This window comes from Cephus cinctus, unplaced genomic scaffold, assembly GCF_000341935.2.
Source record: "Cephus cinctus unplaced genomic scaffold, Ccin1 Ccin1_scaffold0767, whole genome shotgun sequence".
NCBI classification, from domain to species: Eukaryota; Metazoa; Arthropoda; class Insecta; order Hymenoptera; family Cephidae; genus Cephus; species Cephus cinctus.
Genome location: NW_014333372.1, coordinates 178393 through 201834, shown reverse-complemented (window position 1 = coordinate 201834; position 23442 = coordinate 178393). Strand labels below are relative to the sequence as shown.

The 23442-nt window shown below is 46.8% G+C and overlaps 4 protein-coding genes across 7 annotated transcripts; 1 reads left to right on the top strand and 3 right to left on the bottom strand.

Moving 5' to 3' along the window:
• Nucleotides 1-1316: 1316 nt before the first annotated feature.
• On the bottom strand, nt 1317-3693 carry LOC107270438 (cytochrome c oxidase assembly protein COX15 homolog). Its single transcript, XM_015745463.2, has 6 exons — nt 3527-3693; nt 3301-3466; nt 3100-3232; nt 2659-2791; nt 1934-2564; nt 1317-1857 (listed from the first exon to the last, which is right to left on the bottom strand). The coding sequence occupies exons 2-6, from the start codon at nt 3457-3459 to the stop codon at nt 1603-1605; spliced, it is 1311 nt and encodes a 436-aa protein (XP_015600949.1). The 5' UTR covers nt 3460-3466; nt 3527-3693; the 3' UTR covers nt 1317-1602.
• Nucleotides 3694-3909: 216 nt separating this feature from the next.
• LOC107270436 (xaa-Pro aminopeptidase ApepP) lies at nt 3910-6515 on the top strand. 3 transcript variants are annotated; one of them, XM_025087796.1, is made up of 6 exons: nt 3910-4048; nt 4294-5391; nt 5463-5789; nt 5848-5978; nt 6056-6231; nt 6304-6515. In XM_025087796.1, exons 2-6 carry the CDS (start codon nt 4301-4303, stop codon nt 6436-6438), a joined length of 1860 nt encoding a protein of 619 aa, XP_024943564.1. In that variant the 5' UTR covers nt 3910-4048; nt 4294-4300; the 3' UTR covers nt 6439-6515. The 3 variants fall into 3 exon arrangements, with proteins under 3 accessions (XP_024943564.1, XP_015600946.1, XP_024943563.1); XM_015745460.2 differs by having other exon boundaries at nt 4276-5391; XM_025087795.1 differs by having other exon boundaries at nt 3922-4048; nt 4241-5391.
• Nucleotides 6502-12093, bottom strand: LOC107270442 (PRADC1-like protein). Of its 2 annotated transcripts, XM_015745474.2 has the most exons (5): nt 10147-12093; nt 7729-10071; nt 7631-7661; nt 7349-7488; nt 6502-7252 (listed from the first exon to the last, which is right to left on the bottom strand). In XM_015745474.2, exons 3-5 carry the CDS (start codon nt 7647-7649, stop codon nt 6806-6808), a joined length of 606 nt encoding a protein of 201 aa, XP_015600960.1. In that variant the 5' UTR covers nt 7650-7661; nt 7729-10071; nt 10147-12093; the 3' UTR covers nt 6502-6805. The 2 variants fall into 2 exon arrangements, with proteins under 2 accessions (XP_015600960.1, XP_015600957.1); XM_015745471.2 differs by lacking the exon at nt 7631-7661 and having other exon boundaries at nt 10147-12088.
• Nucleotides 12094-12178: 85 nt separating this feature from the next.
• LOC107270435 (zinc finger protein sens) lies at nt 12179-23217 on the bottom strand. The gene is made up of 3 exons (XM_015745459.2): nt 21851-23217; nt 16201-16887; nt 12179-15165 (listed from the first exon to the last, which is right to left on the bottom strand). Exons 1-3 carry the CDS (start codon nt 22248-22250, stop codon nt 13892-13894), a joined length of 2361 nt encoding a protein of 786 aa, XP_015600945.1. The 5' UTR covers nt 22251-23217; the 3' UTR covers nt 12179-13891.
• Nucleotides 23218-23442: the final 225 nt, after the last annotated feature.

Here is a 23442-nt window from a genome sequence, read left to right as displayed (position 1 = left end):
GCGTGCCGTTTATTGTGTCAGCATTGCGATCGTGATAATCTTTGGTTGCTAGTGATTATTTTGCACGTATTATTTTATCACGTGATGACGAAAACGAAAAAAAGAAAAAATGTTGCTTAGGGAAGATATGAGGTAGTAGTGCATTTATATACGGTAATGTTGTTGTTGTTATTATTATTATTATTATTATTATTATTATTATTGTCTGTGTACGTGACATCATAGAAATCCGCTACGGCGTTAGCAAATCTTATCAGACTGATGGAAACCTGATCACAAAACGAATTTATTTTATTTAACACTGAAGAAAAATCTTTCTCTTTTCATCATGACTGATTGTAACGTGATCAATCGCTGTAATTCATGGCGATGTATTTTCGCCGTACTTCTTCGCGGTCAGCTAGGGGATCTTGTAACCTTCTAGGGTCTTGACTGCGCGACTTATCTAATGTGTCATTTGGAAATGAGAAATTTTAATTATATTTGTAGGTTCGCGCGACGTTCATCGGCAAAATTTTTAACGATGCTCAATTCTTAAGTTTAGTCTGTATCTTGTGCGCTGTCTTAATATTTTGTCATTTATAACGTAACGTTCATGTTTCACGTTGCTTCTTACAATTATTTTCAAATCGACAAGCGTACGGACGGATTATTTTATGAAACCTTAAAATCATCGACATATGCCAATTCATCAACCCGATTAATATTGCGTCGTAAAACATTTTTAAAATACTCATAAGCGCGCGACACTCGACCAACGTGCCGAGTTCGATCGAGACGAGAAAAGAATGCGTCGAGTGTGTAAATAGAGAACGTTACAATAAAAAAATAATTAAAAAAAGTGCAATTTCTAACGCGTGGCAAAGACGCTATTCCAGTGTTAGATATTGCCACATCGGACCAATGGTGTACGAGAAGCACGTTTTTAAAATCAAAGTGTGACTGATTGGAAACGACAAATTATAGTATAACTGCCAATAATATAAAAAAAAAAATAAGAGATGACAAAAAAGTTAATTAAAACGGATTGTCCTCGGTATTGATTGCGAGCGATCTTACACGTCACGAGGAATTTCCAAATTCGCTGAACAAGAGTTTAAATTAACTGTAATTAGATAGTTACTTAAAGTATTAAGCAGGGTTTACAAATTTTCTAAAAACTAATCGAGAAGTCGATGTTAATTGCTAAGAGTCAAATCCAATCATGTCCATACGAACATGTAGTTCTAGCGGATTCGATTAAAATTTTAGGCAGCATAAAGGAGGAGAATGAGAATGAGACGAAGAAGAAGAAATAAATCAGATAAACGATAATATGAAAAAAAAAATAATGTATATGTTTGGTTTCTATCACCAATAGAATAGAATCGAAATACTGTATTAAGGGCAAATTCACTAAGCTTTCATACTTTTGACATAGATATATTATTCTAACGGAGTCCAAATTAATTTCTACGAACAATGACCATTATAACACAATGCATTGTCAAATAAATCAGCATAATGTTGTGAAAGTCTCGCGATTAACTTTCCATCGTCAATCCATTTCCAACAATGTCTAGCATGATTCTTTGGTTTAATTAAATAGTCCTTTCTGTCTCTTCATTTCGGTAAATTTCTCAAATGCTTCAATTCATGGCAGAGCCATGTGATTGCGCTCAAGAGCAAAAGGCTACCAGCCTGATGGGAAGCGGCTAAAGCCAAAGGAACCTGGTTCAGAAGAGTCGATATTCCTAGGAGTACTTGAAGGTACCCAGCGCAGACGACTGCAGTAACAGCAGTCGATCCTCGTCCAGGTAGTCTATACTTGCGCGACATCATAGCCATGACGGTGATCAACGTCAATGTGGAAATACCCTGGGGATGAAGAAGATTCATGAATATCTTATGCACCACGTACTAATTTTACGTAGATATTCACTGCAGAATTTACCAATATTCTGTGATCAAATTGCACAGTTGTTGGATTTTCCGTGAAGTTTAAGAGAACTGGTGAAAGCGCAAGGATGTCATCAGGGATCCATTTATTTGCCATCTTTGGGAAGGTGTTATAAATCAATCCTGCATCAATGCCAGCCACGAAAGCTCCTGACATGGCTGTTAGGAAAATTAAACCTTTTGAAGAATGTACCAACATCCTGATTTTCCTCAGACCCTTTGTTATGGTGTTCTGCATGGGCTGTGAGCTAAAATAATTCTTCACTACGTTCTCCGCTGGAATTAGATGGTCCAGGGCGTTATAAAGAAACCCAGTGTATATGGTCAGTGCCAATCCAAGGTGGGCAGCTAATCTGTACTGGGATACTCTAGGCACGTCCGATGGTCCATCAAATCTATCCTCCAAGCCTGACTTGACCATGTACCAACCCATTAAGCCCTGCAAGCCAATGAGTGCACCCAGGCTAAGAACTCGAATCTTCATGCCTGGTTTCAGCATACCCTTTGCCCAAAAGATGGCTGCAGGAACAATGAATACTCCTCCGATCAACCGACCCCACGTTCTATGCAAATACTCCATCCACCAAATGCGTTTAAACTCCTCGAGCGTCATATGCTTATTGAGGCTGTTGACATAAAATAAAATTAAAAAAAAATATTAAATGCCTATTTCAGTATCCTATGCTCCAATGGAGTATTTAAGTACCAAGGAATCCTTACATCTGGAACTCTGGAAACTGTTGATATCGCTCGAATTCTTCGATCCACTGGGCTTCTGTTCTAGGCATCTTTTCACCGAGTAGCTTCCAAGTCACCATAGAAAGTCCAGATTCTGTTAATCTTGTTACACCACCTATTTAGGAATGGGGTTTACGCAATTAATCAGCCTTTGTTAAGACAGTGGTTTTATTGGAAATATACAATGAGCGACGTTCTATTTGATTATCCAATTATCTATGAATATAAGAAAGCATGTGTGTACAGCTTGTAAGCTAAACCTATGTGATAAATAGTACCGAATGTGTAATTTTTATGTGCCAGAAGGTATTCAAACACCCATAAAACTAGTCGAAGAAGATCCTCATTTTCCATAAGTCTTATCCAGAACAAGTTGTAGGACTGTACGAATGCAATAGTAGAAAATGACATAGCCAAATGTACCTAATACTACTGCAATGAAGACCATGCCGCTACATGTGAGCATCCATGAGCCCACAATCTTATCGGACTTTGCACTCACTTTCGATGCATAGCTAACAGCAATGGTACCAGTTTGTCTGAACAAAGCTTGAATCTGTAATGACGTTAATTCATATAAAAACTGTGTAACACATTGTATCAAATGAGTCAGTATAGGAATACCTTTCCCAACTGTGATGGGACTCTGTGCAAAAATGTAAAGCTATTATTTGTCACTGGTTTCCTGGGTACAGTCGCAAACAGGGATCTGTTAACATGCTGTGGCTTTCCAAAGGTGCACCTTGTCACCGTTCTCGTACAGTATCTCGTTACATTCAACATTTTATTTCTGAAAGCCCAAACGAAATAAGTTAATGAAAGATTTTTACAAATTTTTAATAACACGTACTCAGTCTCTTAGCATGGGTAAGTGGACAGTATACCAATCTTCTGTTTCATCAAATGATCACTATTATTAATGTTTATATGATTATAAAATACTAAAAGTCCTAGAAAAACGTATCCTATTTACACTATTCCTTCGATCTTACACACTGTCATGAAAACTGCTTTGTGTTGCACGTAGCTCCAAAGCTGATCAGCTGATCAATGAGGAACAAATTCAGATCCCGCGAGAACTTTCAAACTCGAATTAACTTTTCATATTCCAATTCATACAATTGTTTCGAAAACGTGAATTAGCAATCATAAGAAATGAATGCAGAGATAAAATATAATCCAGTATCAATTCTCATGGAAATCAAGAAAATTATATTCCTTGAACAAAACTGTTCGACTTTTCCATTTGGTCACATATGACGAAGCAGCTTGGCTTTCTAAGTTCATCGTTGCCTCCGAAACCTGTACGTGGGATGGCTTGGTATCCAGCAACCATCTCTGGATAAAACGTGATATCGTTTGGTTAATCATAGTGAGTATTGAGTACTGTCAATAATTATCATTTGAACGACCGATAACATGTGATAAGAGTACGTTGGATCAACTATCGTAACTAATTCAAGTCCTCGACGTGGCTTATAGTACTTGATCCTTTGAAGAAATTTTCTCGGTTAACCTACACATCGTGTCTTATAAATCTTTTGTTGTTAAATCATTTTTTCGGAGGTTAATTTGGTGAAAGTTTTCTTCTAAATCCAGTAAAATGTCGCGACTTAGTGGGGCAATGAAGCTGGCAAAACTGAGAGAGTTGATGGAATCTGTAGCAGTTGGTGGGCTCAAGGCAAAAGGCATTCAAGCTGTGATAGTAAATACTGAGGATGCTCATCAATCAGAGTATCTGAGAGAGGCTGATGAACGTCGTAAATTTATATCTGGATTCAAAGGATCCCTTGGTACAGCCGTAATCACTGCCAATCAAGCATTACTTTGGACAGATGGACGATACTTTGCCCAAGCTTTGTCTGAATTGGATCCTCCAGAGGCATGGATTTTAATGAAAGAAGGTGTTATAGGAACACCTACACAAGCTGAATGGTTAGCTAAAAATTTACCGCCCAAGTCTACTGTGGGTGCAGATCCCAGTTTGTTGAGTTACAACGTCTGGTTAACATTGCACACAACACTAACAACTGCTGGTCATTCTCTACTTGCGCTGCAAGAGAATTTGGTAGACCAAGTTTGGGGTGACGAACGACCATCAATACCAAAAAATAAAATTGTGCCTCAAACATTACGGTACACAGGAAAGAAGGCTGGAGAGAAAGTGGAACTCTGTCGGGAAGCCATGGTGAAAAATGGAGCAACTGTTTTGGTAATAACTGCTCTGGATGAGGTAGCATATCTACTCAATCTTAGAGGATCAGATATTGCCTACAATCCAGTCTTTTTTGCATACGTAATCATAACGCTTCAAGATCTTCACTTCTTTGTCGACAAGTCAAGACTTACACCTGAAGCAGAGCGACAGCTACGCGACGAAGGCGTCAATCCCAAATTTCATTCTTACGAAGAAATGCGTCCGTTTGTGAAGCAACTAGCATCAACATTAACAGAAAATGATAAAGTATGGATTAATAACGAAGCGAACTGTGCGTTACATGCAGAGTTTGGTGACGTACGAAAACACACAGCTATCACTCCAGTATGTCTAATGAAGAGTGTAAAGAATGAAGTAGAAATCGCAGGCTTGAAACATGCACACATCAAAGATGCTGTAGCCCTGGTGAAGTATTTTGCATGGCTGGAGGATCAGATAAAAAATAAGGTTCTAGTTACTGAAATCTCTGGAGCAACGCAACTGGAAAAATTCCGACAGTAAGTTTTTGTCTAATATACATTTTATTTAAACACTGATTCAAGATCTTATACGCATTATTATTTCACAGAAAAGAGGAAGGATACGTAGGACTCAGTTTCAACACAATTTCCTCCATGGGAGCTCACGGTGCTATAATACATTATGCCCCATCACCTGAATCTGATATACCTATTACGGATGAATCATTTTATCTCTGTGATTCTGGAGCCCAATTCTATGACGGTACAACAGATGTAACGCGCACCTTGCATTTTGGCATTCCAACAGACTACGAACGTGAATGCTTTACACGTGTCTTTAAGGGGCAATATGCTCTTTCAACGGCAATCTTTCCAGTATTGCTAAAAGGCAACTACCTTGATACCCTGGCACGCAAGAGCTTATGGGATGTAGGGTGAGTTTAGGTGGAAACTTGATGTGATCGTGATTTGATTATTTTATAAATATTTTAGGCTGAATTATCTTCATGGAACTGGTCATGGAATTGGTGCATATTTGAATGTTCACGAAATGCCGATACATATATCCTGGAGACCGTATCCGAACGACCCTGGTCTTCAAGCCGGAAATTTTATTTCTAATGGTAATTGAATCCTCTGATTTATGACGTTCTTCCGTAAACGATTGTCTAATAATTCTTTTAAATATTAATGATTATAGAACCTGGTTATTACGAGGATGGAAAGTTTGGCATACGGTTAGAGAATATCGAATTAGTCGTGAAAGTAAACACACGCTACCAACGTGAAAATCAAGAGTTCCTTACTTTTGAAACTGTAACACTTGTTCCGATTCAAACAAATATTCTGGATATGTCTTTACTTACCCAAGATGAGGTATGTATATACATATAGTGATGTGGATTTTATGATACATCTTTTATTCACTGTATCATATTTTATTCGCAGATTGAGTATCTTAATCGTTACCATGAAAAATGTTGGAATATATTGAGTCCTCTTCTGCAAGGAGAGGATAATACACAAGCTTTAGCTTGGCTAAGGAGAGAAACGCAGCCCATATCAAAAGACTGTATTTCATAAGACCTAAATAATTTTTATATTCTGTATTTTTCTGGTTTGCAGTAATAATATATTCACGCCTGATGTTTTGCAACAAATGTTTTAATTCCTTTTTTTAACAATTAACTTAACATAGTAGCTGCAAAGTTATCTTTATTTATATTTAACTAGTTAATTTAATATTAAAACTTACAAAGATACACTGTACTATTTAGATTCCTTAGAGAACATTAATAATTCGATAAAAGATCTTCAATCAATGAATGAAATCATCGATGTTTTACAAACAATAATCTCTACCCTTTATATACAATTGTATTACTACATTAACGTACTTGACACTTAACTCTGTCAAGGAAACAAAAATGAATTAAATTTGTAAGAAAAATTACCAGGACAGCCAGGGTGGTTGTTGAAGTTTGTTTATAGGGGTGTAAGTGAGATTGACTGGTATATTGATTAAAGCAAAGGGCTTGTCCAGTTTTCTCAAGGTCTTACATATCATTTTGCCATTTTTTCCAAGAAGAAAACCAACTGGTATCCTCACAGGTTCCAATAGGTTGATATTATTGTCATGGGTCATATCTATGTAGTAATGGTCCATCCATAAAGGATTGGTACGTTCCTCTTCAGCAGATGCTGCATAGTAATCGGTGATGATCACAGCCTTTGCACCAGCATTCTGGCCTATGGCAGCTTTTGCAAGAAAAGTGCATTCTCCTCTTTGAACCAAAGCGACTCTTCCTTTCAACTGATCGGCGTTATCTGGCCGCCGACAGCCGGTAGCAGGGTTGCTCAAGACCAGTGGGATACCCCGTTCAGAGAAGCTCGTGTTCTAATCCAACTTATTAATTATTACTTTACTGACAATTACTAGATATTCGAGGATTCATGAGAATTATGCCTTGCTGTAAAAATAATTGTGACTTACGAAAGGAGCACCAAAGTCCATGGCAGGCCAAAGCCTGTACGTGTATTCCAGTTCGGGAGGATCAATTATCTCGAAGAAGACGTCCGAATCTCTGATTTCCAAAATTGATTCTGATGTCCGCCAATCCCTTAATTTGTTCCCTGTTGTACAAGTCTGCTCACGATATTTGTTTATGATAACAGTAAAATGACAAGAGACAAAATTCATAGGAACGAAAGTAATTTCAACCACACTTAGACACACGACATTAATTCATTAGTATCGCATAGAATTCATTAGTACCGTAAATATTTGGCGTCATAGAATTATTTTGCTAAAAATCGAAGGCAAGGGATGATTTTTTGTCATTAACCATTTCATTCCGTTAGAATTTTACGAACCTATTCCATCTGCATATGACAACCATGTCGTCAAAAGCATCAGAACGTAGAACAGGCCTATTGACTTATTCGGGAGTACTTGCGGTTGCATCTTGAACTGCATTATCGTTTCTTCTTCTTATATTCCTTTGTTTTACTCTGGTAAACTTTGACCTATTCCAAATGAATTCAACACTATTTTGCACTTCGTGATCACGCGCATTATGCTGCAATCACATTTTACTGAATCTTGGTTAGGTCATGGGTTAGGTTTGGTTAGGCTAGTCTCTCTGCGCGCTACCTTTCGAATCGATCAGCATTCAATTTTTAGATAGCCTTCACGGAAATATAAATAAACGGTATTTTTACCTTTTAATTGTGTGATACTCGCGTTTTGAGATATGAAGATGATTCAGGTTTTGTTGGCCATTTTTGGAAATGTGTCAGAAACGCGAAAAACATCCTTCACACGCGAGTAAATTCGAAAGTTATTATGAGATAAAACATAAGGCGTATAGTATTTGTCAATTATTATATAATTTTTGTTAGAATATGTTAAGAACATTTTGAAATATTTCAATCGCTCCAGTCTTACAAACTGTCCACAAGGAATGCCAAAATTAATCATAAAGATTCTCTCTCTCCCTTACACTAATGTCACGTATAAGAAATTCCTCAAAAACTCTAAAACGCCTTTCCCGATCAGTCAATTAATTAACTGATAAACCTAACGAATACACGAAATAGTTAATTTACAGGAAGCATCTCCAAGACAGTACATGCTTCACGCCTTTCAAAATACGCCCGTCCATTGCGTATGTTTTCAAGAAAATGTAACAAAATCCAAGAAAAGTGATGTAAATTGAAAAAAGAATGAACCAATGGAACGCAAAATTCGATCACAAGAGTATCATGAGACTAGTCAGGTCAGGTATTGCGTGATACAGTCGTACCAGAATAGTAACAACGTTCTTTCTCGTTCCTGCCTTCCTTCCTTTCCTTAGTGGTTTGCTCGTGGTTCCACCTTAGCCAGGAGATGTCCAAGTATCCTCGTGGTGGTGTTTAGTTGTGTTTCTGCTGCTAGGCCTCCTGATTGTAAAGGTAGTGCTAGGTAGTAGGCTGTGCGCAGGCGCAAACGGGCAGTGCATTTCATGAATGGATGAACGGAGTGAATGAACGCGAAGGAGTCGAACGTGTAGTTGAGTAAATTCGTATTTGCACAAGGAGGTAAGCAAGCAGCCAAGTAGGCAGGGGATTGGTTATCAGCTACAGGTTACGTGTTGCTAAATCAGATAGACAGAGAAAGAAGAGATAAGGACGCGCAGACACGAGCATAGAATAAAGACAGAGACTAAGGTTACTGCAGTGAGGTAGGTAGTCGACTGACGTTCAGCATGTACGTAGATCGTTCAGTGGCTGCGAGAGGGCTGGTGGGTTGGAGGGGTTGTATTCTGATCTCTATGAGCCTTGGGGGTGGCGGAACGACGCCCGCAGCGTCGACTGGGCGGTCAAGGGCACTAGCGTCGTGACGTCACACGGCGCTGCAGTGACGCAACAGTCGCCAGGGGCAACCTGGCTGGTGGCGGTCGCCTGGCAACCCTCTGACTCCCTCCTCGTACCCTTGCGCCTTTCAGCCCTCTTTCTATCATACACGTGCCGTTTCTCAATGAACGCTGCTCTCGTCGCCGCTGCCGCTTCCCCTGCTTCCACCACCGCGTTCATCCTGCGCTGCCGACGTCGTCATCCTCGATATCATCCCTGTACTTAACCCCTCGATTTCTCCTCTTCCACAAGTCTGCGTAATCGTGGTTTTACGTCACGCGCTAATTATTCCCAGCTTGTCGAGACCTTTTATGGAGAGATCGTCTTCGGGGAATATGTTTCCTTTAAAAAAGCTATTACAGGTCACATTAAAGGGTTACAATACTGAATTAAGAATGAGGGTGTACTCGTTACGAAACTTCCCGAACGTTCCATTGAAAACAATCCCAAATCGCCTTTTGTAATATTTGGGGCTAGGGACATACCTTAGATGTAATTTACCCTGAATCGACCTGAGGGTGGAACCTCGAGGGTTTTCAAGGTTTTCAAGAAGGAAGGTATAGGTCGATGAACCCCAATAACACGATCAGGGGTAGAAAATAAAATTGTATATTCTATTCGTGATACAAAACGATCCTCTGCCATACACGGCCTAGACTCGTATCGAATGATGGATCGGAGCTAGAAACGAGGTCGGTTAATCCAGAGTTCTACGGGGGGTATGCATCGGCCTCGTGTCGAAAAAGGATCCGAAGAGACTCCACTCACTGATGATAAAGAAAAATCTGCGTGGTCTGAACTCTGTCTATGGATACAACCTACCTACAACACACAACCAACCATTCAATCTTGCTCTTAGAATCTGATGAAGATTAGCTTCCAAGACTTAGGACTTACTTGGGTACAGCTGACATGAACTCGTCTATAGGTATTCATGGTATTCCTGGTTATCCGAGTAATCTGTAGATAGCTGTTCCATGTTTAACGTCAGCATTTTATCGCCGTTTACCAACAATCAAACAAAAGAGTCCGCCGTATTTCATAGCTAGGAATGATCGGACCAGTGCAAAAGTGCAGGGAGCCGGATCGAACAGACAGAATAGAAATAGAATACAGGAGCAGCGGGCTGTCTACCCCTGGCGATGTTGCATCGATCGTTCCCCGTAGACTGTTGGCGAGGTAGGTAAGGGTATGTCAAAGGTAAAACCGACGGGGGTGCACGCGCCGCCGTGTTTCTCTCAAAGCTCGCGTGGAACCCCGTGGGGCCTGAACGAGTATACCTATAGTTGAGCCACGAGCGAAGGAGCAACAGGTTTAATCGCATCGGGGTGTGGCAGGCTGGCTGGTAGGCTGGCTAGTTGGTTGACTGGATGGCTGGCTGACTGGTGGACTGGCTCGTTTGGTTGGCTCTCTGTTCGGTGGTTAAGATCGATGCGACACCAGAAATCGTAGTCAGGATTAATATTAAAAATTGAAATATCCTTTCAACCGGAAAGCTAGTACACCGGTCAGACTCGATTCCAGAAGGCAGTTAATCTGGCTCGAGTTACGAGGTCCTTCCAAAGTCGTTACAATGTCCCATCTGGAATTTTGAAATTTATCAATCTGGATCCCAGTACCGTTTTACAATTTTCTAATGTTTTCCTTTGCATACTTAGTTTTCGTTACCTCAGGATCAAATGATCTCCCCTGGTAGCTCTACTTGACCTGGCTATTTGAATTACTTTTATAGATTGATCTTCGATCAATATCGATCCTGAGGTGCTCATCGATTTCGGTTACGTTTGAGAGAACGAAATTTCACCACACCCACGTAACACTCGACTCACTTGGTCACCTCTCTTACCTGACTCATCGGACGTCCTACGGACGACTCTGCTGAACTTTTTGCAAGGGTTCCAATCGAGGATTGGAGGTGGAGCTTGCAGCGATGCGGGAAGGAGATTTTTCAATTTTTTTCGCACGTGCACAAAACTGAGCAAGAAAGAAAGGAAGAGAGAGAGGCAGGCAGAGAGAGAGAACAACCATAAACGTGTATATGGGAACCTGGTGATACGTATGTTCCTCGTAGATGAGTATAGGTGTGTGCGAGTACACGCTCCGTGAGGATTGGTGGGGGAAGCAGACCGATGACGAGAGGGAAAAGGAGAGCCAAGAGGAGAGACCAGAAAGAGAAGGAGGAGGAGAGGTGAGCGAGAGGGGCAGAGGGAGAGATCACCAAGTGCAGAGGAGGCCTCATCTCGGTCTTGGACCTATTTATAGACGTGCTCTCACAGCCTCACTCCTGCCCACTTCTTGCACTGTCTCTTATAGGTATAGCTATGTGCCATTGCACATTGTATACGGTATACAGTGTACAGTATACAGTGTACAGGGTACACATAGGGTGACCAAAAGTATTCGTTTCCACGTAGCGACACGTATCAATCGATGACTCCTGGCTCCACGCTAATCGCGACTTCCACCGATACACTTCTTTTTCTTCTTCACAGCTTTTCTTTTCTTTTCTTCTTTTCTCCACTGATACCTTAGATATATACCTTATTGATCATTCGCGAGTCGCCTATTGGAGATACACTCATCCGCGCACTCTATATACCTCCAATTGGTATTTCTAGACGTGAACGCGACGGGTCCGATTAAGTGTCGTTGTCGCGCGCGAAAGTGGTAGTCGGTCGACGCGGCCAAATTCCCGTGCTTCGCCAATTCCTTCACTCCGTCTACATTGCCAAAGGAAAATGACTCACTGCCAATAATTTGTCGTTTCTTTAGGAATGGCTTGACCCGAATGATCTTTGAGGTTTGCGCGACAATAGTCGACAGCTGGGAAAAACTGATTGTCGCCATAGACAAAGAGTCGCCAGCGCCTCTAGCTGCTGACAGAGGTACTAGAGAAAGGGACGGTTTGCGTAGAATAAATAAGTCATCGTGCGAATCATTGTTAACTTGTATTTTTGTTAATAATTATCGTAGGAGCGCCATTCTTGTTGCGTTCGCGCACATAGAACGACGACAACAACCGAATACAGGTAGTTGGATTGTTTTTCTCTTTTTTTTTCCTTTTCCTTTCTTTTACTTTTACGTGCATTGCACGTGGAGCACCATGTAGATTAATTACATTTAATTTACCTAACGATACGATAATATCATTTGTAAAAAAGTATCCTCTTGCGATATACATATATGTAACATGTAGGTACAGTACGGCTGTTCGCTCGATTTTTCATTTTTTTTATCTTTTTACTACTTTTTATTTTTTGCTCTTTCTCCACACTCCTTCGTAATGCACCATTGTGACTCGCGAGCGGCGGCAATAAAAAAAATAATTATTTAATTTTAACAATATATATATATATATGTGTGTATGTATATATATATCTTCATATATATACTTCGTGTTAATAAATAGAGCAACATATACATAATATTAATCTTCGTGAAATCATACACACGGGCGCACACACACGGGCACGCACACTCACATACACACACATGTGACAGTACGTAGAACTACTAGTGAAATTATCAAAAAAAGAAAAAAAGATCGACGAAGGGTTAAAAGGGGGTGGAATAGTGCAGGAAGGGGGGCGAAGGTGGGGGTGGATTGTTAGATGAGATTCGTGTGTGTTTGTGTATCACTGTGTGTCAGAGAAGGGTAACGTGATTTACAGTGTCTGTGGTCAGTTACACATATCCTATCTATATATATTTTTGTGTGTATATATATATATATGTAATAGCGTTATATACATATGTACAAAAGAATTTCATTCAACAACGATGATCACGATTAATTACAATTGGTGGGGTTTTCGGACGTCGTTACAAGGTGAATTGGTGGTAAATTAAGATTATTCGGAAGATATATTAATGAAGGGTTTGTTAGAATTTTTTTTTTTTCAGGGTGAATTGGGTGAGAGCTGATCGAGGTGTATATAAATCGTATGAACTCTCTGCATGCGGATTTTAGCGTGTCCGATACACGAGAAAAGTAAAGAACAATGTGGAGGTAAATATCCAAAAGTAAATGTACTTAAAGGTACAATTAGATAATAGACTAATTGTCAGTAGAAATAGAATGAGACTAATAGTAAGAGGAAGCGATTGCAAGATAACGCGATTGAAAGACACGAGGGGAATTCGGGACGTGAAAGACTTTCAAAAATTTTAAATAACGAGGAAACTCGTCCTCGGCGGCTGTATTATCGCCCTCATTCGTTTATCACTTCCGTCGGTCCGTTTAATCGCCGTACGAGTTCCTGGTGGAAGTCGATCAGCCACGGGAATCGCGATCTACGTACTCCTTCGGAGGAGGTGCCCCCCTTTCATCAACGCGCTATCGATTCGCAGTGACTCCTATAGTGCGAGCCAGCGAGTACAGTTGACCGATGACGCTCCGGGGGGGGGTGGCTGCGTCGAAAGGGGTAGTAGGTTAGTCGTGATCGTGACGCCAACGTCCATCCTGGATCGATGGGCGTGGTATCGCCCGATCTTATCGCCGCCGACGACGACGATCGATGACGAATCAGTCGGTGACGGTTCGTTCTCCGTCGGAAGGTCTCCGTCGTCCTATCAGCGTCGGGGAGGATGATCCTGACGATGTTCAAGGTGTTCAGAATTAAGCTGACCCGCCTCGGGCATCCTATTGATTGCACGGTGACGCCGCATGACTCTGGGGATGATTCGCGCGGGGGTTCGAATGGGCCCCGGTCGCCTCGCGCTTTAACCTTTGCTTCAGGTGGACCTTGGCGTGTCGCTTCTTCTCGTCGCTCCTTGCGAACTTTCGGCCGCACTGGTCGCAGCAGAAGGGTTTTTCGCCAGTGTGGGTGCGCACGTGGGTCGTCAGATGATCGCTCCTAGAGAAGGAGCGCATGCAGATGCGACACTGGAACGGCTTCTGACCCGTGTGGATGCGAATGTGTCGCGTGAGCTCGTCGCTTCTCGAGAAGCGCCTATCGCAGCCATCTACCGGGCAGGCGTAGGGTCGCTCGTGAACTGGAGTCTTGCTAGGCCGGTTGGGATACTTTCGTGGTTTAACGGGTACCAGCCTCAGTGGCAGAGCTGACTGTTGGTACACCTGAGTGAGAATCTCGTGGCCTTTCGAGGTGCTGGGATTGTATTCGGCGAGTTGAACTCCGAGGGTGCCGCTAGGGGTAGGTTGCTGCTGAGGTTGCTGCTGCTGAGGTTGTTGCTGTTGCTGCTGCTGCTGTTGGACATTGGCCGTGTATCCGGTCGTCGCGGTTGGCTCCTGCTTGAGAGTGGTCTCCTGGTGGTGATGATGGGGATGGTGATGAGTGAGGAGGCCGGGGTCATAGGTCTCCTCGTGCGCGGTCAACCAAGTGGTGGGGGTCGATGAGGGGGTATCGTGGTACCCAGGCGGGGGTGGTGGCGGTTTCGATTCGACCTGGAGAAGTTCTACCGTCTCGCCGCCGTAGGGAGCCGAGTGCAGCGAAGGGTGTAGGAAGGGTTGTCCTGGTAAGGTCAGGGTCGGCGAGGGTAGCGAACTCCAGAGCTCCTGGCTGCTGGACTGCTGTTGAGACTGGAGGCTATTCAGAGGCGAGGACTGGGTACAGGTCGTTGTGAAGACGCCTCTGTAGGTGAGCGTCGGTACGTTACATATATTGACGCTAGTGGCTGGTGCGGAGGACGAGACGGAAGTAGCGGAATGCGGCGCGGAATAGAGGATCACTCCACCCTGCAGCACGTTGCACCGATCCTCTTGTTCCTGGGTATGATGTCGGGGGGGACTGCCTGAGGTAGGAGCATTAGATCCATCTTGGCCGTCTTGATGCTGCTGCTGCTGCTGCTGCTGTTGATGGTGATGATGATGATGATCCCTGTTGGATGCCGAGGCTGCACTCTCATCCTCTTCAGCGGCTGCCTCCTCGAGCGAGAGATCATCACCTGCAAGACTGCCTGTAACAGGAGATAAGGATCGACCTGTATTGAGCACCGTCGTCAACATCGTCAACATCGTCAACATCGTCGAGCAGGGATTCTGAGCGCGAAAGCGCAACAGGAAGCTTCATGATAATGGGGGATGTCTTTATCGCGAGAACAAATGCACGCCCCGCGTCGGCCAGCTAAGCTATCTGTCCTCTACATCCTGCCGTTTATATACTTCCTTCCCATGTAAACGATTAAATTCACAGAATGAGAGGAAACGAGAGAGAAGGAGAGCGAGATAGAAATTGGGAGAACGTAAATAGAATCGCGTCGCGTTTTAAGTTTCTATCGTTCGACGTTTATTCCAAGAGAATTCGCGAGAGCCATTTCAATGAAATCGAAAGAGCCTGAGGAATGAGATAACAGTTCGTCTTAACTGTACAAACTTGGCCACAGCATCCCTACAATCTGTTAAAATCAGAACGTGAACCTGCCAGGATGAAAGCTGCGATAGCAGTAGCGCGCGCTCGTTTGTTTCACAGGAAAAGCGGGGTGGAAGTCATGAACGTGGGTTGGAAGCGACGGGCTATCGTAGGTAGCTTCGCCTGGGGCAAGAGACGTCAGGGGTGGCTTGAAGCATGAATGAACTGCAGAACGGTGGGAGGAGGTCGAGGAGGTGGTGGTTGAGGTGGTCGAGGGGTTCGTGGGGGCTGGAGGAGGAGGAGGAGGAGGACGAGGAGGAAAAAGGAGGAGGGCTTCTGAATGTCGGGGTCGCCGAGTATTGATCGGCGTAAAGCAGGAGCTCCGATATTAGCCTTTTCGCGAACGAGATATACGTCAGCGGAACCTCGTGCGCGTTCCGAGAAGCGGTACCGGCCTGATGGCGCGAATCCACCGATTTGGAGGGTACCGCCAACGCCGGGCAAGATAATAGAATCGGAGATACGATGACGCGATGCAGGTCGTCACAGCGACGACAGTGACGCTAGTGTTCGGTTGGGTTAGGTCGAGCTGAAGAGCAGGACAACAATAGGAGTTTGTCTAGAGAGTGGAGGAGATAGGTACCTGAGATCGGTGGTGGTTCGACGAGAGCCGAGGGCCCGAAGAAGGAGGGTAGGTCGCTGCTCGTGGTGACGGGGGTGTTGAGGTCACCAGGCTTATCCTTCTCGGAGACATCCTGAAGATCCTCGTGACAATTCCTTGAGCAGTCCTGGTCGTCGTCGTGTTCCTGGTGGCCCTTGATATCGGTGCAGGCGACGACCGACGAGGAATTGTTGGTGGGATCACCGGGGGAAGAGGGCGTCTCGGCGTGCCGATGATGCTCGTCGAGTCGATGATGATGATGATGCTGATGGTGTCTAGGCTGATGATGATGATGATTCGGAGAGTCTCCGGTGGACGCCTGCTGATGCTGAGGATGCAGCGGAGCGCACGAGACGAGAGAGAGCGAGGGCACGGGTTTGTTTGACCCTGTAGACGTTGAGGATGTCGTCGCGGCTGGGGATGCAGCCCCACCGGAAGACGCGGAGGCGTAGGTGAGGCAGGCGTCGAAGCTTAGTTGGACCGTCTGAAGGTTGAAGGTCGCGTGATGGTGATGATGATGGTGATGGTGATGACCGAGGGGCGGCGACGAGAGCAAGAAGGGGCTGGTGGCGGCCGCGTGTGGCTGCGAGCCCACCACTTCCATCCCGTCCATCGTCATCCTCTGGAGCTGGTCTCCTGGAGCGTCCTCGGCCGCGCACGTTTCCTCGCCTGTGGTCGTATCGTTCAACGCAATTATTATAATCGTCCTGGCGGCGAGCACTCCGAAAAATACTTTAAGTCTCGTCCTTGTCCTCCGATTTCTCAACCCTTGTCTCCTTCGCTCAGTCTCTTGTCCCTCTCTCCTTACTTCCTTCTCTTCTACGCTAACGCCTTCCTAGTACCTCTCTCTGCCCGTATCGTTCTCTTTCGGGATGATCATGAGGATCGCGAATTCTGCGCCTTGTCACTGGGTTAATAAAGCACACTCCTGGAGAAGGCTCGCACGTCGCACGTTAACTTCCTCCCACGGGCCAGGACACTGCGTCCTCGTGGCGCTGGCACCGCTAGGATATAGCCTCCCGATGAGAGAGAGAGAGAGAGAGTTCGTCAGAGCGACGCAACCTCTACAGGTACACACGACAGCTTGACACGAGCGGTCGTCGTCTGGCGCGAGCGACCTGGACGACCGACCGACCGACCGACCGACCGGCCGAACGAACGAACGAGTAAACGTGCGAACGACGGACGGACGGACGGACGAATAGATGCCAGAAGCAGACGATATGGCTGCCCGTTTGCGTCGACTTCACTCTTCCTTTAAGATTTCTCCTGTCCGTCTATCTCTCTCGCTCGCGTGTATATCGAGTGTGTCCGTAGCAGGCGCGTGGGTGTCCCGCCTTAATAACCGGGCAAAAAGAAAGACCGCATAGGCGATGCGGCTCCTCGGCTGTTCGCGCGCGTGTGACAGAGTCACCGGAGGAGTGAGCGAGCGAGTGAGAAGGAGAGTGAGACAACAGGAGGGAGAGAGCGAGAGAGAAGAATGTATGCGTGCTCGTGTGCCGTCGAGGATACAGGATGTAAAGGACGCGCGATGCGTGGGGGTCGCGCACGAACTGAGCCGAGCCGCGGCGCGCCCCGTAGTTTTATGAATGGACCACGGAGACTGTCCCATATTTGGAAGCGCCGAGCGACCGCCAGCCAATCCCCGCTCTTGGTCCCTGTCTATGTATGTATGTATGGCTGCCCGCCTGCCTTGCTCTCGGCCGCCGCCGTCGTCGTCGTCGGCGTCGCCGTTCATCCCCACCAAGACCCCGAGGAGATCCCCTCCACGAGAGCAGCAGCAGCAGCCAGCCATCCGAGCACGGTTCCCCGAGCCCCTCTTCGGCTTCTATCGGGCTATCGGGCTCTCGGCCGCGCGCGCGGTTCTCCAGTGACGTAGAAAGCCGTGACGTAGAGCCGCGGCGCGCGCCCGATCCCACACCACGTCGAGGTATCTACGTGACCGTTCCTATCCTCGTCCTGCGTGGCCAAGTACCGACCGTTCGCTCTCTCGCTCTACCTCGCAATCAAGCAGCCGATAAGCCCTGCGTAACGCAGGCTTCTATGCGCCGCCACCTTTCGTCACGTTCGCAAGCAAAGACAAACGTGAGCTACGTCTTTGCATCCTCGGTGACAGTCCAGGTCTGTCGTCTGTCCGATCTGACACTCTGCCACTTTGCCCTGGACTACCTTGAGCTACCCTGAGCTATCCTGACCCAGTCGCACGTGCGGCCACTGTGTACATGAAAAACCTCCCTCTCATAGTACCAAGTGCTTCTGCATTCCTCCTGACTTTCACTGCTGTTTCGCCCAGCCCGACCAGCTCGTAGCTCATAGTCAGAGACAACCATAGCTCCTCATCTCCCTCGCTCCGATCCAGCAGCCGCACGCAGTCGGAGCGAGAGTGCGTGCATCTCCATGAATGGCGCATTTGCCACTGATTGACTCTCGAGCAGTCTCGAGAGGGAGACCAACGGGCGAATGCCAGTATAACGATTACGAGGACGCGCGTGCCGTTCGATCGCACGCACCTCTCGGCCCACGCACCCACGCAGACACGCTCCTCTCTGGCGGAGAAACAGACATAGAGGGAGCGAGGGTTTGTTTGACTACGCAACCACCTGATGCCCTATTTGGGCTCCCGCGCCATGCCTCCTAGCATAACAGAGCGCAGACCGCGCGCACGCAACGCGCCGTAGACCAGCCAGTTCAGCCACGCGCCTTCACGACGCGCCGCTCACCGCCGGCATCGAATGATCTACCCATCGGGAAGCATCGTAGTCCAGCATCGCTTTCGACGTCGCGACCACAACCACCAGCGGCTTAGCCTCGGCGTCTATAGGTAGCATAACAAAATCTAAATTTACCCCACATCGAGGTGGTGGGCGCGGGCTATTCGCGTCGCGAGTCGCGTTAGGTTTGCGCGGGCGAGCGACTCTATTTCGAGACGCCACGCAACCACCTGAGCCCAGCATCCCCAAATACCAACATGACTGTGTGTGCGATTACGGAGCGCGTGCAGATCATTCCTATCTCTCTCATCTTACCGAGGTACCCCTCCCGTTCTCTCTATGACCAATGACTCACGAATAGCATCGCTGAATTTTCGTTAAATTCACTGCCGTCTCCTTGGCCCCTTTCCTTCGGTTAGACTTTTCCCCCGAGTCGTCATCCTCGAACGTCGATAGACCCAAGTACGGTTACTCCTCGGAGTCCTGCCGATGTCGATCGATCGCGCGTGCCAGGAGATCCAGTAGGAAGGATCGAAGGCAGTCACGATCACCCGAGGCCAATCATCGTCCCTACGTGTTTACCCACCTGCAGCCATTATGGCTACTGGTCTTCTACAACCTATACTTTTTCACTTATTTAACTATAAAATAACCGACCTCCTTGCACGCAGAGATCTCCGAGGCAAACAAGACATATCGATCTTCCCACGGATCGACACAGTCCCCGCTTAGCTCCCTGACGCTGGTCAGGATCGACTGTTGAGAATTTCGAAAATCCTCAACGCCGACTGTGCAGCCTCCGATCTCCCGACTCCTCACGCGTGACTCTCGTGAATACGGTAGGTTGTCCGGCTGTCGTGTTCACCAAGAGGCTCCACGCATCGGTGCCCGCGGCAAACAAGCCGGCGAACGTTTCAACGAGTAAACAAACGCGCCTCGTAAAACGGGCGCCCGTTAAACAGCCCGGTCTTATCCGATCGACTATTTTCTTTTACATTCCGTCTATCTATGCGAGTACATATGTACGTATCTACATATGCTCTCGTTATCGGGCCCTCACCCAGTGTCTATTCTCCACGCGCTAGGATACACATATAGTAGCGATCGCTCACGTGACACGTGACTTATGGGAAGTACCTGCTGATTGTTGACGAGGAAAAAGAAAAATATCGATAAGAGAAAACGAGAGAGAGAAAAAACGACGAATCGACGCGTTGAGTCGGTGGCGTTGCGCTCGACGTCAAAACCTCTGGAGAGGCGTCGCGCGTATAAAAGCTTATCGGAAACGCTGACGTAGGCCACGTCGCCATTGATAGACGATAAACGTCGTTCCGCTGTGCCACTGTGCACTATTACTGCAGCTACAGGTTAGCGCAGCAGGTCGGAAATGAATCCTTTTCTTATGATAGAAATTGCCATGTTTATAAGAGAGTATATATATACGTATACACAGAGATCGTTCTACGAGTCGTTGATTAAGGAGAAATTTCGAAACTTCGTATCTGAATTTCGTCTGACTTGGTACTGAAATTGATATCGGTGGAGAGACTTGTGCAATGTCGTGGCGCGACGCTAGAGACGTTAGAATTTATATGTAATGCGCTGGACGCGTTATATCGGTCCGTCGATGACGTAGAGCGGCGCTCGTCACGCCGTCGACGATTTTGGCAACGATGACGAATTTCACGATCGTAATCGCTGGTCGATTACGTTTGCGAATTCGTGGAACTTTAAACGTTGATCCACGAGGTCTTTTATTTCTCAGGAATAGCGGGCTCTGTTTTTCTCGGCGTTTTTACTCGATGACTCGCGTCGCGATTATTGGCGGAAGACCGTCGATGGTTACGTGCATGGCCATTTACGATCGAGTAAACTATTTCCGGCTAGTCGATGGTCTATGTTGTTCCATATTGTTAGGTTGGCAAGAAGAAATTATGACGGTTGGTCTGTCGTGGTCGGGTATAAGATAGTCGGAGTAATGAGTCTTTCTTAGTGGCGGTAATTGGCCGGACTACGTGGCGAGGATGGATCGCCACATTGGGAAAGATTAGCTGGAGCGTCGAGAGATGCGGCGAAAAGGGGAGACGGAGGGGGAGGAGAGAGAATGGTAGGGCGAATCAAGGGAAGCAGGAGGGAGCGGACGGAAGCTGGTCTCCAATTTCATTCCTACAGTCGCAAGAGCCTTCGTTCGATACTTTAGACTTTTTTTTTCTTCACCAGGATCGATAAGACACAGACTCTGCATAAAGTCAGGATGCGCAATTTCCACACCTGTATAGAATACGTAGAGAACTGGTCCAGGATTCTTGGAGAAGGATCTCGACTCAGGAGAATCGAGAGAGTCTCTGGCAGAGCGAAGGTGAATAATAAAGAGAAGCCAATGGGGACTGTCGATAAAGTCCCGTGTTCGGGTGCCGAGGATTTCTGAGTGCAGCAACTGCAATCGCCAGAGGAACCGGCCTGGTCGACTTGTTGCTGGTTGCTCGGCTGAACGCGGGTCCGACGGCAGGAACGGCAGGAACGGCAGGACTGTAGGATTGCGCTGCACGACGTCCAGTCGTAGACACACCCATGGAATACCGGAGTCACACGCGTATGCCGAACCTCCCTGACTATAGAGTGCACTCTACCCTCGATTCTCGATCGGCCGCGATTGGGAGAACGATCGGTAAGGATCGGACGAGCTTGTGTCGATCATGTTGGGAAAATTGTGGGGCGACGAGAGACAGGCGAACGATTAGAGAAAACAGTCGTGCGTGGAAGGAGAGACGAAAAGGGCAGAGAGAGAAGGACGAAGAGAAACCGGGCGAGTAACAGACGACAATGGAGAAGCAAGAGGGCGAAGGGTAGTACTAGATCAGAAGTGCAGGGGTGGGTTAGGGTTGACGTAAGATCGGGAGTTTGATCGAGAGAGGATTTACCTGTCGGTGGTGGCGGATGGTGATGATGGTGATGGTGATGATGATGGGGGTAGCCAATTGGCGGTGGAGGAGGTGGATAGACGGCACCCCATATACAGGAAGCCGCCGAGGCTCCGGTTGACGCCTGGTGCTGCTGGTGTTGCTGCTGCTGCTGATGTTGCTGCTGCTGCTGCTGCTGTTGCTGCTGTTGCAGGAGCTGTTGGACTTGAGCTATGTCCACAAACTCCTGAAGTTCGCCCTCGCCGTCAGGTGCGGCTGCACCCTCGCGCACGCGTCCCTCCGTAGGCTGGATGCCGGAAAACGGATTCTGCTGGAGATGCTCGAAGCCCGCGAGAGGATTCGCAGGATCGTAATTGCTGCGTCCAGTCGTGTGTTCGCGTCGCATCGCGAGCGCCAGCATCTTTTCAACTTGTCGTAGGACTCGGATCGACACCCTTCGACCTTCCTCGTGCCTGCTTTTCCTTTTGCTTTACCTCCTTCGAGGAGAGTTGCCGATCCCAACTTCGATTCCGCCTCCGATGCCGATTCTCTTGGGGACGACGTAGTAGCTGGGGTTGGCTTCGCTGTCTCTTGCAGATATCCAGAGAAAGTGGCACCGAGATTCTATAGCACATGACACAACCACCGATACTAGATGCGGCGACGGGTCATCCCGTCGCCAAAGCTCCTTGCTTCTAATTCTGATCCCAATAGCTAATCTTTCTCTTTTGTTTCTCTTTCCTCTGGTACAACTGCTCTACGATTCACAGATTCACTCGCGAGTCTGCCTCGGTAGGTAGAGGCGGCGCCGTTTTCTCCGTTGACCCGCGAGGGTTGAGAAAGCAGGCCTTCTGGAGAACGATCGGAGGATCACGTAACCGGAACTGAACAACTGATCTCACTGGGACCACTGGGGGTGAACGCGGAGTGGACGTCGCACTTACGCGGACGCGGCCGATATTGGCACTGATTGGAGCGCGAAGACACGAAAGAGCAACAGGAGTCGGAGTCGAAGAGGCGCGAATGGTATTGTTTGGCGGGACGAGCGGGTCTATGAGTCGCCGGGTGGACGCGGCCGAGCGAGGATACGGGAACGCGGGGCCCAGCGAGTCGGACAAGACAGTCAGGCAGTCGGGCAGGCAACCAGGCAGCCAGGCAGCCAGGCAGCCAGGCAGGCAGGCAAGGGTTTGCGATGGTCCGCGCTAGACTAATAAAGTGGCGAGCGCGAGAACTCCTCGGAGCGTCGTGCTCGTGTGCTGTGGCCCGGCGAGACGAGAGATTTGCCAACGTCACGTGTCGTCGACATCACCCTGGGGTTACTCTCGATACTGTTGACGGTGGTTACCTATGCGAGAGAGCCTCCTCCTTCTTGGCCTCCTCACTCGAGCCATCCGTCTCTCCCGCATGGTCTGCAATCTCCATTCATTCCTTCTCCGTGTCTCCTCTGCCTCCTCTCCATCGAGAGAGAGACTCCTCTCTCTCCTCCGCCTCACCCCACCCCACTCGGATCTACTCCACCTCCTCCTCCTCCTCCCCCTCCCGGGAGCCCACCGACCCGCTCGCCCGCGACAGAACCGCTTACACGTATGCACACAGCCTCTCGGACCCATTAC

Excerpts from the sequence above, each read along its gene's own strand:
- LOC107270438 (XM_015745463.2), bottom strand. The coding sequence starts at position 3,459 with ATGTTGAATGTAACGAGATACTGTACGAGAACGGTGACAAGGTGCACC. Across the intron at positions 3,233-3,300 it reads TCCCATCACAGTTGGGAAAG|ATTCAAGCTTTGTTCAGACA; the intron begins GTATTCCTATAC and ends ACGTCATTACAG. Across the intron at positions 1,858-1,933 it reads AATTTGATCACAGAATATTG|GGTATTTCCACATTGACGTT; the intron begins GTAAATTCTGCA and ends CTTCATCCCCAG.
- LOC107270436 (XM_015745460.2), top strand. The coding sequence starts at position 4,280 with ATGTCGCGACTTAGTGGGGCAATGAAGCTGGCAAAACTGAGAGAGTTG. Across the intron at positions 5,979-6,055 it reads CGGAAATTTTATTTCTAATG|AACCTGGTTATTACGAGGAT; the intron begins GTAATTGAATCC and ends TAATGATTATAG. Across the intron at positions 6,232-6,303 it reads CTTTACTTACCCAAGATGAG|ATTGAGTATCTTAATCGTTA; the intron begins GTATGTATATAC and ends TTTTATTCGCAG.
- LOC107270442 (XM_015745471.2), bottom strand. The coding sequence starts at position 7,831 with ATGCAGTTCAAGATGCAACCGCAAGTACTCCCGAATAAGTCAATAGGC. Across the intron at positions 7,489-7,728 it reads GTCATATGCAGATGGAATAG|GGAACAAATTAAGGGATTGG; the intron begins GTTCGTAAAATT and ends CTTGTACAACAG. Across the intron at positions 7,253-7,348 it reads TGGACTTTGGTGCTCCTTTC|AACACGAGCTTCTCTGAACG; the intron begins GTAAGTCACAAT and ends AAGTTGGATTAG.
- LOC107270435 (XM_015745459.2), bottom strand. The coding sequence starts at position 22,250 with ATGCTGGCGCTCGCGATGCGACGCGAACACACGACTGGACGCAGCAAT. Across the intron at positions 16,888-21,850 it reads CCATCCGCCACCACCGACAG|GCGAGGAAACGTGCGCGGCC; the intron begins GTAAATCCTCTC and ends ATACGACCACAG. Across the intron at positions 15,166-16,200 it reads CGAACCACCACCGATCTCAG|GCAGTCTTGCAGGTGATGAT; the intron begins GTACCTATCTCC and ends CTCCTGTTACAG.